The 13,260-nt window shown below is 32.7% G+C and overlaps 1 protein-coding gene across 1 annotated transcript; it reads left to right on the plus strand.

Moving 5' to 3' along the window:
- The first annotated feature begins 5,669 nt into the window (after positions 1-5,669).
- LOC145046122 (uncharacterized) lies at positions 5,670-8,897 on the plus strand. The gene is made up of 7 exons (XM_078994406.1): positions 5,670-5,826; positions 6,234-6,426; positions 6,652-7,030; positions 7,555-7,794; positions 8,008-8,124; positions 8,287-8,517; positions 8,559-8,897. The coding sequence occupies exons 1-7, from the start codon at positions 5,670-5,672 to the stop codon at positions 8,895-8,897; spliced, it is 1,656 nt and encodes a 551-aa protein (XP_078850532.1).
- The last annotated feature ends 4,363 nt before the right edge of the window (positions 8,898-13,260 follow it).

Here is a 13,260-nt window from a genome sequence, read left to right on the forward strand (position 1 = left end):
TTCTTATTCGTTCTACCACACATTGAAACTTTTCAATGATTCAGAATCACACTTAATATTGTAAGCATAACCACATTTACTAGACTTTTAGTAAATCATGACGAATAATTTTATCATTGTTTGTGGTGGACTTGACCAATGCACAAGATTGTGTACCAGTTCTCCTAGTCCTTCACTTGACTCTTTTTCACGGAATTAGTCTTAATTTTCCAAATATGAAGGTTCTCATTAATCATACAATACAAGTTGTATGATTCCAAGTTTCTGTCCAACTGAAACTCGGGCTACAAGAATCTTTCCCTATTTGGTAAATTCTCAACATTACCACAAATAACATAACTAAGAATCACATCCATTTCAACATTGCTAAAACTAGAAATACACAAACGTCAATTTTCATTCATGCCATTGCAAGGAAATATATAAATAAGACAAAACCAAAATTTATTTTATTCATAAAAGGTGCAGAAAAACATGTCCTTACAATGCAAATCAAATGAAAACTACGTTATTACATATTCCTAAGCAATCTATCATAACTCTAAAAGTAGTAGCTCCAAAAATCCAATCATCGAATCATGCGATAGAAATCCATTTCTTCGCGATCAAACTCAACTCACTTCTTCCTTTAAGCTTCCTTTCTTTTCTTCGATCATACAAAACATCAAAAATGCAATCTTATCACATCATGTATTAAGAATCAAAAAATAGGAACTTATAGAGTTAGTTAGTGGATTTTACCTGAAGTAGAGCCATACGTTTTGACTCTCCCATCTCTTAGATCTCTTAGGTAGACAAGACAGCTTCGTCTCTAATGCCTCTTTTCTTGGTAATAAAAGAAAATTGACTCTTTTGGAACAACACACAGAACTACCTCACACTTTTCCTTTCTCTTATGGTCAAACTTTTCGACCATGGCATGCCTTTCGTTGCCATTACCTATGTCCATGGAGGTCTGGAAGGCAGATCTACCAACCAACGTTGCTTCTCCATTGCGCCAAATCATTTCTGATTTAGCAACAACAAGCAAATAGGTGAGATCGATGAGGGTCACGTCATGGTTTATCATATAATACTCTCTTACGAACTCACTATTGTACAAGTTATTTACTATGAGTTTATGCATTACATTGTTGTAACGTATTCTCATACTTTGTTTGCTATTCCATATGGTTCGGTAGATAACGTATTCGATATATACCTAGTTTGGTATAAGGCTGTTCCGATATATACCTGGTTCGAGATAAGAAGGATATATATATATATATATATATATATATATATATATATATATATATATATATATAGCTTCGAGCGAGGTTATATCCTATTACCTGCCACTGGTCACTTCTCAACTAAGTCCTCCACTGGTCACTCATACATAATCCTAATAATTGGTGTACCCTAGTTACCCTAACCTAACATAACCCCTAACTGTACCATACAACCTACAAGCAAGGTCGTACCTGTCTAGCATACAATGACACTAAGTATCTCATACAACCTATATATATATATATATATATATATATATACACACACACACACACACACACACAAAGGAGTTACTTCAGCCACTAACATATTTTTGCTCTAACATCACCTATGCCCTAACATGAAAAGGATATACAATGGGATACGTGGCATAGTGAGAAATTCACCTGAATTGAGGAACCATAGAATCACAATAACACTCTCACACTCTGCACTACTCAAACCTGCGAACCCGCTAAACTCCAAAAGAAATAATCCTTACCGAACAACCCAGATCCTCCAAGTTTGAGCCTAAGTCAAACTGGTCAAAAGTCAACGGTAAAACAAGTCAAAGTTAACACCACGACGTGGGCCCTCCTTAGCCACGTTGTAACACCCGTTTTTCAGGATGGATCAATTTAGGGATTTAAAGAGTAGAAATATTGATTTTTAGGGAAATCGGGTGTCACGACGTGACAAACAAAATATGAGAAAGCGTGTTTTGGACCATTCTAATGACGTGAGACATAAGGGCTCATGATGTGAGAGCTTCAACAACCTAAACCCATGATCTTTTAGGGGTTTCTTCGTATTTATGCACCCTAAAATCGATTTTAGGGTTCATTTCTCAGCCTCCATCTCTCTAAATATCAGAAATGCTAACCCTAGTTCTTCATGGTGGTGTTTGGTGCTTATTTAGTGATTTTTGGTTATTTGAAGAAGAAGTAGACTCCTTGGGTGCATCCTTTTGGCAATCAAGCTCCCACCTCACCACCTTGCGATGCTTTTGGACCCTTGTATGTCATAAAGGTTCTACCTTTATCTCTAATGCATGCTAGATCTAAGGTTTATTCCTTTCTTTTTATGGATGAATTTGATAGCATGCATGAGATACATAAAGTTAGCAACTGTATTGGTCATTGAGACATTTCCTTTTAGTATGAGTTTAGATCTGAGTTTTTGTACTGATTTAGACTCCAAGCATGAGTCTTGATCTTATTTCCCTCTTATTTACCTAATTGGTGTTAAGTCATGCATTGGAGATGCATAACTGTAAAGCTTCAATTTTAATAGTCCTTAGGGTTGGGGGAGACCCTCTATAAAGTCTCAACGAATGGCTTAAGAGATTAAGAACTTAATGATTAAAGCTGGCCAGAGCAGATATCACGACTTGAGCAATAGCCTGTCACGTCGTGAGATGTGGTGTTCGCTACTATTTTGTCCTTTTCCAGTCACGATGTAACCTATGAGTGGTTACAACATGATCATTGGCTGATGTTGAATTTTTTACCATGGTTGACTTTTGGTCAAACTAAGGGTTTTGGATTTCAAACTTAGAGAGTACTCTTTATTGTTGTTAGGTGCCATGTAGGATCAGTCTTTATTGAATGAGAGATGTGGAATTTAGCTGCTACTTACGAGGTGATTCCTCTCATTGTACTTACCTATATGGTAGTGTATGTTGACCAGTTGGGTCTTATCTGTTGATATTCATGAGACTACTGGTAGGCCATAGGCCATAGGGTTGCTGATAATCTGTGAGGTGTGCTATAAGCCATTGGGACTACTGATAATCCCCAGTGTTGCTGAAGACCCATAGTTGTTATATTGCATGATGTATGTGATATTCAAAAATTCTTATAGTTCTAAGGTTGTTGTTATGTGTTGTGCTGTATGAGATATTTGGGGAACTCACTAAGCTTTGTGCTTATAATTGTGGATTAAATATTTTTGCAGGTACTTATTTGGTTTGTGAAGGTGGGACTGTACACACAAATCAACAACTTTATGATCCGAGATTCTATGTTGTCTTCATTATAACTCTGATTTCTGAATAATGGTTTTTGAACAAATGATTTATTTGAATGTATCATTATTAAAAATGAAAATTTTGTACTGAGTTTTCTGGATGTTACACACGTCGTGGGAACTTAAGGTGAAAAATCAACATGTAGGACATTGCCACATTGTGGGCCCTCCGTAGCCATGTCATGGCAATGCCAGGACAAAACAGTCACATATCCAAGCTTCGCCACACCGTGGCTATCCATTGGCCACACTGTGGCTATTGGCAGAATGCCATTTCTCTCATTAGGAGCTTGATACTTCAAATCAAGGCTCATACTTCAATATCTACTTCTTCTCAATGATCTAATGGATAAAGTTTCCAACTTTATCCATTAGCACTCTACTTCAAGTCCATTAAGCTCTTAATGTAACCAAAACTTAAACAAGGAATTAAGAACTCTCAAACTAAGACCTTTTTCTCACTTAACAGAAGTCTATGACCATTAGGAGACCATATCAAGCGCTGGTGTTCCTTAACTCCAAGAACATCCAAAAATGGGACCAAAAACCAACCATCAAGGTCAAGAAAATGAATATCTAAAGAACAAAGTCAAGGTGAAAATGTTTTTCCTCCAAAGGTCTAGAAACATGAAGGAGATGTTGGATATAGCCTTCCTCTATGCTTCCTTGGAACAAGAAGGAGTCCCTTTCTTCACAAGCTTCACTAAAATAATAGGAACTACTTCAAAATCAAGCCACTAAGCGCAAAACCATGGTTGAGAGGCTAAGGTTTTGAAATGGAGAGATAGATGCTGAAGGAGATAACCTACTCCATGAGTTAAGGTGTTTATATATTAGGGAAACCCTAAAAATCACGGGTTTGGTTTGCAACGATTGACACATCGTGGCCCTCTTCTTGCCATATTGTGATAACCATAATAAACACACGTTTCATAAAACCCATGCCACGTTATGGGAATCCATGCGCCACATCGTGTTATAGGTTTTTTCTTCAAAACCCCTATCTTTGGTCCCAAACCGGCTTTAACTGATATTTTTGGAACATGGGTGTTACACATACATTTAAAAATGCTAATATATATTTATATGGGTTTGAATAAATTTCCAACAAATGATCAATAAACATATTTCATAGAGAGACGATGAAGTTATTATTGGTTGCAATACAACGTAACATATATTTTTTGGAGTAGACGATGTATTTTCTCTATTGAAATTCGTCTTCTACAAGACTAGCTATCATATCCTCGTTATCATTATTATTTGGAGTAGACGATGTATTTTCTCTATTGAAATTCATTTCAATTATGATCAAATTTCTTTTCATTAAGATTATGTATTGACTCATAGTTAAAACATGATGAGCATCTTGAAATTTTCACACATGTACGTATGTTTTGTCCATCTTAGAAAGTGTGAGAATATTTAAAGTTCCATATATATGAGAATTTTTTATTTGCCTCCACCACCAGATACACATTTGAGAATATTTAAAATTTCATACGTCTTCATTTTCTAGGTTTTCTTAATTTTCTTTAAATTTAGATAATTATGATGATGTAATAGGTGGTTCGCCTTTTGAACAACCTTTGGATGTGAAAAAATCAAAACTGAAAAAAAAAGGATGATCAAGTAGCATGTTGTCAGCACAATTGATGAAGGGAATAATTTTTTTTTAGAACAATTAAAAATATCATATGCTCACAGGCAACATTTTTTGGATTGTCAAAGCAAAAGTTATGTTTTGAAAGAGGTTAGAGATGAAAACAAAATGTTGCTTCACTATGTGAACTCATCGTGGATCCCAACGTTCAAACATTTGTTTTGACTAAACAAACATAGATTGTAGAAAAAAATGTAATAACATTTGTATGTTAGTTTTTATCTTGTAATTTTTTACTTGTAGTTTGTAGTTTATAGTTGTAATTTGTAATTTGTAATTTTTATTTCAAATTAATATTATGCTTTTATATATATATATATATATATATATATATATATATATATATATATATATATATATATATATATATATATATATATATATATATATATATATATGATCAAATGAGAACGCCTAAAAGGTTAAGAACGCAAGAACACTTATCAGCCAATCATTTTATTAGGGTATTTAAGTAAATTTGTATTTAATCTAATTTTTAATTAATATAATACAATTAATAATCAATATATTATCCATTAATATTTTCGTATAATTAAGGGATATTCCATAGTTATCGTTCAAGGAGATATTGAATTGAAGATACGATTTCCAGGGACGATTTCCAGTATAGCAATCGGGATTTCAGTCGACTTTTGTATATTGTTAATCATTTACGTTTGAAGATAACAACGCAGTATACCATTCGTGATTCAAATCAATATCGATGTCGGACTGTTTTGATTACAGTAGCGATGATACAGAAGATGATGATCAATATGGCGAAGAAGAAATCAATTGTAATGAATATGATGGCGACGATTTCTATAATTCGGATGATCAATACAGCGGAAGAAATCAATTATCTGATTATGCGATTGAAGGTAAATAATGAAAACAATGTCAATATCTTGTAAATACAGATCGTGTTTTTCAATAATTATTGAATTTTTGTATATGTTGAATAAGACCAGAGTACATATTTGTATATGATTAGTCATATACGTTGCATGTATTAATTACGTAATGCTTGTTTATATCACATATCGTTGTACAGGAGTCCCTCGTTGGTGATTTTTTCTTAAGTTTAATACAATGTTGATTAAGTTTAATAATCATTGGTGATTATGCGTTAACGCGACTCAAATAAGTAAACACTTCAACTCTGGTTACTGTTTCACAGATGTTTATTATGATTATAAAGTTCTGTAGTTTATGTATACGTAATTCATAGAAATTTATATCATGTCTTGCATGTCGCATTATTGTTTTTTGTTGTCTTAAAAAACAGGTACAAATCGAACTGATTCTGAAGAGGAATCATTCAATAGTAATGTTGTTGACTCTCCTGGTGGGAAAACCAAGTTGTGGAAACCTATTGTTCCTAAAGATTTTATGTCAGATGTAGATGCTATATATCAATCATTAGAGGAGGCGGTTGAAATGTATAAATTATATGCAGATAAAACAGGTTTTGGTGTCAGGTTAAATACAATAATGAGGTTTTGTGACAAAACCATTAAAAAAAAGGTATGTAGTGTGCAACAAAATGGGTAAAATACCTAACAGATCAACTGACATTTTGGATCCTGAGGGTAGTGGAAGGAATAAACGAAACTCAAACTTCAAAATTACGGACTGCAAGGCATTGATAAAGTTTGAAAGGTTACATATGCAAACTAATGCTTGTAAAATATATGATTTTGAAGAGAATCACAACCACCCCTAGAGACTAAAGAAGAAAGACGGTATTCCAAATGTGCACGAAGACTTAGTTATAAAGACAAGGAGTTTATAGTGCGTTCTTCAACATCTAACATTGGTGCAACAAAGGCACATAAGTTACAAGCTAGTTTGCAAGGAGGTTATGAAAACATTGGCCCTGAAGCAATTGATTATAAAAATTTCAGAAGGAAGGTGGGAAACATTATAGGTGACAAGGATGCACAGCTGGTTGTTGACAAAATGAACATGATGAAAGATGAGTTACATAATTACACATTTGAGTATAAATGTGTTGATAGTGTGTTAAACGCAATGTTTTGGGCGGATGAAACCGATAAGTTATATTACAAGGAGTTTGGAGATGTGATATCATTTGATGCTACATTCCGAACAAATAAGTATGCTCTTATACTCATTATACATTTTTTTTATTTAAATATGAATATTGATGTTTTTTGACTTTGTAATCAATGTTGAATTTGTTTTTAATTACCTTTTTGATACATTATGGAATGATTTTGGTGCCATTTACAGCCATTGATAACCACAAACGTTCAATAAACATTGGGGCATGTTTGTTAAGCAACGAGTCAATAGAATCTTATCGTTGGTTGCTCGAAGCTTTTTTGAAAAGCACATGTAAAACACCCTCAATTAGTGTTAACAGACCAAGATCCAGCAATTCTACAGGCCGTTGAAGCAATATTTCCTACTTCTAATCATCGTTTATGTATGTGGCACATTATGAAAAAACTACAAGCCAAGGTGTGTATATTTTGGTCTAAGTTAACATGCAACATGTTTTATTCATCAATGATTTACACAGTTTACATATTTTTAATAACGATTAGCATACATATTGTTTGGAATGTCTATTTTTTTTTTAGGTTTCAGCCGATTTTTTGAAAAACACTGATTTTCGAAAGCGTTTTACGAAGCTTGTTTGGAATGTCTATATCGAGCCTGAAGTGTTTGAGTCAAGGTGGAAAATGCTTATGAGAAAATTCAAACTACAGGATAAAAGATGGTTCAAAGACATGTACATGGATCGAAAACTTTGGATTACAGCCTATTTTAAAGACATGCCACTACACGGTCTGATGAAAACTACTTCAAGGTCTGAAAGCGTGAACTCATTTTTTAATAAATACTCTAACTCTGGTAATTTGCTTATCTATTTCATGATGAACTACGACACCGCAATTGGAAAGTAACGAAATGCTCAACAGAAACTAGAACATGATACAAAAAATGCAAAGCATGAAATGACGCTTCCAAGTGGCTTACTAGAACATGCAGTTGTGGTTTACACTAATTTTTTTTTCTATGATGTCAAAAAGGAAATATTTAAAGCAGCCTGGTACTGTTCTATCGACATTGTTGAAAAGATTGATGGGTGGCAAGTTGTTATGATTACACAAACGGATAAGAGCAAACAGGTGAAGATAAAATGCAAGGTTATATTCATCGTTTAAACACTTTTCATTAGTCATCATACAAGTATATTGTATCATTATTTTTAAATTACATATATTTTTTTCAATATTATGCAATAACCACCAACTAATATGTTACTTCAATCAGTTACTAACATACATTATTTTTATTATACAATGTAGGTTGAACTAAAGTTGCCTGAAAAAGAAGTTAAATGTTCATGCAATCACTTCATACGTACTGGCATTTTGTGTTGTCATATTTTTGCTGTATTGAAAAACAACCATATTGAAGAGATTCCAGAGCAGTATATTCTTAGAAGATGGAGAATGGATGTAATTTCCAGCCATTTTCTTGCCATGAAACATGTTGCCATGGAAATAGAAGATGACGCCTTTAAACTTCTAACAGAGGCATACAACAATATTGAATACTGTTTGGATCATTTCAAAAGAACAAAGAGAAATTGTTGGAATTTGTTGAAAAAACACGTACGTTGAAGCAGGCAACAATGGAGTTTGGCAGTTCCAACCAAACATCATTTGATAACGATGAAGAAGAAATTATTCGGATGCTTGGAATACGCAGCATTCCTGATGAAATAAATATCCATCAACCTGCATCTATATGTACCAAAGGTAGTGGAACTAAGAAAAGAATGGTTAGTGCTATTGAGAAAGTTGTTGTAGCTACAAAGACAAAAACCAGAATGTGCACAGGTTGCAATCAATATGTTAACCATAATTGGAGGACTTGCAAAGTAAGACTTGCACGAGAGTCAAAAGCAGCTTAAAATTGCCTAGTTGTTTTCCCAATAGATTTTACTTTTCTATTACATTTATGAATAAGAACATGTTTCCATGATTTAGTAGGTTATGTTATCTTAAACCACTTTCATTATTTTTAACGTTTTGTTTTATTCATTGATAAATAATAGCAATGCCAAATTTGGTAATGTTAACAGATTAATGATATTATCTAGCATTTAAACCTCTTTTATTAGATTAAAACAGTTCGCACTTACAATATATATACTTTTCCTTTCTTGAAATTATAAAACCATCAATCATATACTATAGTCATATACAATCCAAGCAGTATTCATAGTTTATTGTATGCTGTTAGTAGTATATCTTAATAACAAATGTTTGTACGATTAACTTTTAAAACAACTATACATCATATATTGATTTACGTTTGCGTTTGGGTAAATTTTAGTCATAAGTTTAACCATGGTTAACTTTAAACCCTTGAGTATAGTCAATAATGAATAACATCATAAATACATTAATTATTTTCAACATATTGATGATATGAAAATTGTTAAATACTCTTCTGTTTAAGATAAAACAATTTGCATTTTTAAAGTATAATATGTTAGGAATAATTCAAGTAAGTGTTTATGCTATTATTCAATATTTAAATAACAACATACTTTAAGATATAAACCCACCAACAATCATTATATAATATAGATATGTTCACTTTAATTATTAAAAATTCTGATTGTATGGTCATAGTAAAATAGCATATTAACAAATGTTTGTTAGTAAGAATCATTACTGAATATACACTAAAATTATACCATCAATGTTAATCATCATTTTTTAACATAACTTAATTTTTCAAATGTTAATGTAAAATTATAACTACTAAAATATCACTAATCCATTACTAAAATTAGCAAACCAAAATTAACTATTGTACGTTCAGCAACCCAAGTTAATATCCTTAGCATACAAAAGCATTGTTTTTAAACTATCCAAAAGAAACCATTGAAGTCATAACTTAAATAACTTTTTTAACATAATTAACTTAAATCATCCAATCTCCTGTGAATTTCTTCCTTTGCAATGGCCAACAGTTGAGAACGTTGTTTTGAAGGAATCTTGTGGAATTCATCAACCTTTTGCAGCACATAATCCTTTTGCATATTATATTCATGAGTGGGGATTTTGTATAAATACTTTGTCCTCAGTTTAACAAGTTGATCATCTTGTGCAGAAGCCTCGTTCTTGAACCCAACTTTAAACTCATTCATACTTCCACCCATATATGTTTCCATATGACGCATCGTAAACACACCACAATGAATGCTGTTGTTTATTGTTTTCCAAGACATTTCCAGTCTATGTGGCATCACATGTGAAAACATATCAGCTTTTGGATGATTATGAGATTTTAAGTAATCAACTATGTACTCTTTCTGAAAATGTAAAAAACATTGTCAACACATATGAAATTTTATTAACTATGTAAAGTAATTTTTATTAATCACTTACAATGATTTGGGGCAACCGACCATATCTCTCACCATCAGGATCATCAACTTTGCTGTTGTCAACGATTACAAACTCTGGTTGTTGTAGATTGATCACAAAAGGGAAAATGTGGAAGGAACGGATGATTGGTAGGAAAAGCTGCAACGTTTATTCATTACAATTGTATTCACTTTATTTAATATTCATATTTGATAAATGATAAATACACACGTAAGTAAACTGTGGAGATATATCTCTTACCAATCCAACAAAACGTAGGCTTGCGTCCATATCTTCAATAGAAAGCACCAAATTCTCAATGAATTTATCTTTACGTTGACTTTCTGTTAAATCACTTTCAAGATACGAATTTTGTGATCGATTTTTAAAAATTCATTAACTTTTTTATATGTTGTATTTAAAAATAGTATAATCAATATTGAACAATATTAAATTATACCGTCACATCTGTCTTGCTATAAACTCTCAGAGGCGATTCAGGTGCACACTTACTTTCATCAAGATTCAACACTTGACTCCAACAATCAATGACATGGCCAAATAGTTCACATGTTGGAAAAAAACTTTCCATGTGAAACCTCTGAGCAGAAAAACCATCCAAAGTGTGGAAAACTATATCACTGCAAAAGACGTGACCAATTAATACTATTTTTAATAAGCAAACAATAAAATTAAGTAATTTTAAAAATATTTTAAATGCAACTTACTTTGGCTCTCCCTGGAGAGAGAATATCCATTCTGCTACACGTTTTTCCTGCCGTGGAACTTCTTTGATGATATCAACAGCCCGTATAATGTAAGGAGATTTCAGATATTCGGATTTCATGTGAGGCCTATACCCTCTTCTACTAACCCAATGTTCATCATTGTTGAATGGTACTACAGACAAAGGAATTGACATTTCCAGTTTAGATGGTGGTGTATGCTTAAAAGATTTTGTACCAAATCTATTCGCGAAGTCTGCATATTCCTGTGACATTTGAATACTACATTTTGCTATTGGGGAGTTGTCAAACTGTTTGTTAGTTGTAGCTAGAATCAGCGTACGTTCAATTTCAGCCTTGTTATCATACCACCATTGAGATTGTTCTGGTTCCTCTAATGCAGAAACTACAGTAAACAAATCATTTACTTTGTTTTTCCATTCTTTGACCAACTGATTATCAGGATATTTCTTGACAGCATCATTTATTTTGTCTTCCAACACTTTCTTTTGCTGCAATATCATGTCGTACATCTCCTTTATTGTTGAAATAGTTGTCTAATTAGGTCACCACAATAGAATTATGTTACAAACCAAATAAAAACATTAATATGTCAGTTAGTATTAATTAATACTTTAGTAACTCATTATTCAAATGTGAATAGGTAGTAAACTACCTCAACATTTTCCCCACTTCCACTAAAAATATCATCTCCTTGATTTCCCTACGAAAAGTAACACAATATTAGTTTTTGTACTAATAACTTATTATTTAGTAATGATTATATTATATTACTACCTTACACCTTACACCTCCTGCATCATTTCCCTGTCAATAATGTATGAATGTAATTAATTTATATTATACCAAATAAACAAATAATAAATTTCATATGCATTGTTCAATACAATAAAATATTACCTGAACTTTTTCTTGCCCTACATTACCAGTTTCTGATGCTTCATTGATGACTTGAAATGGATCTTGCAATTCACCCATACCCAGACCAATTGTTCTACACTCTACTCTTTCTCGCTCACGTAGTTTATCAACATTCCAACAACATATTGCTGGTCTGCATCGTACAATCTTCATTGAATCGCATCGAACACTTTCTACGTATAGCAACTACAACAAAGACAAATAAAAAATGTATTACTTAAATACACTTTAATGAATCTGCACACATAAGGCTACAAATATTGAATGACAGTTTAATTTAAAACAAATCTTACCAGCAGTAATATAATTGGCCCAACATAGAATCCTTTTTTGCTGTTTGGATTCCATGCACTTTTTGTCTCCTTAAGGCAATCAAAAACATATCCACACCAATCAATGTCACTTAGATCCAGGTCTTTCATCACTTTTAATAACATCGACAGGTCACATGTTCCCATGCTCATCGACTGACCTAGTGTATTACACAAGAGGACAAAGATATTTACTTTAAACATTAAATCTGCACGTGTTGATTGCATAATAACTTGTTGAACTGCCCTTGATCTAATATTATCTTCATCTTCAAATTGTTTTCTCCAAACATTTATCGTGTCGTCTGTGACTTCTCTATAAGGCATGGACTTTATTGTAACATGTCCCAGAGGCAGACCCAACATTTTGTGAATAACTTGCCGATTGATTGGTATCTCTCCATGATGAACTTTGAGTACCATCCTATCTGCATTAAAATTCCTGACAATATAATGCCCCATAATTGATGCACACCCATCCACTTTCATATTCAACAAATGCCCCAGACCAATAGAAGAAATATGAGCTTCCTGTTCCTTGCTAAGGTTATGCATACAACTGTACGAAACATTTGGAGATGTCCGTACTTGTATTCGCCTAGCTTCTTCGCACCACTTGCTACAACTTTAGGAAGTTTTCTTGGCTTCAATACATTTCCTTCTTTATTCCTTTGTCTTTTAAATTTCTTCACATTTTCTTTGTCATCATCTTTGAATGAAGTATGATGCCTTCTCTTTTTCCTTGTTACCACAGGTTTGTCAACTTCAAAACCAGAGTCTTCATCTTCGTGAAGCTTCTTGACAGTAACATTATCTTTTCCTGTCAAGACATATTTAACACAATAAATGATTATAAATGAATTATCAAACCAATACTATACTAAATTTATTAAAAAAAACACTACCTGAAAATGAGT

This window comes from Lactuca saligna, chromosome 5 (assembly GCF_052625555.1).
Source record: "Lactuca saligna cultivar CGN05327 chromosome 5, ASM5262555v1, whole genome shotgun sequence".
Taxonomy (NCBI): domain Eukaryota; kingdom Viridiplantae; phylum Streptophyta; class Magnoliopsida; order Asterales; family Asteraceae; genus Lactuca; species Lactuca saligna.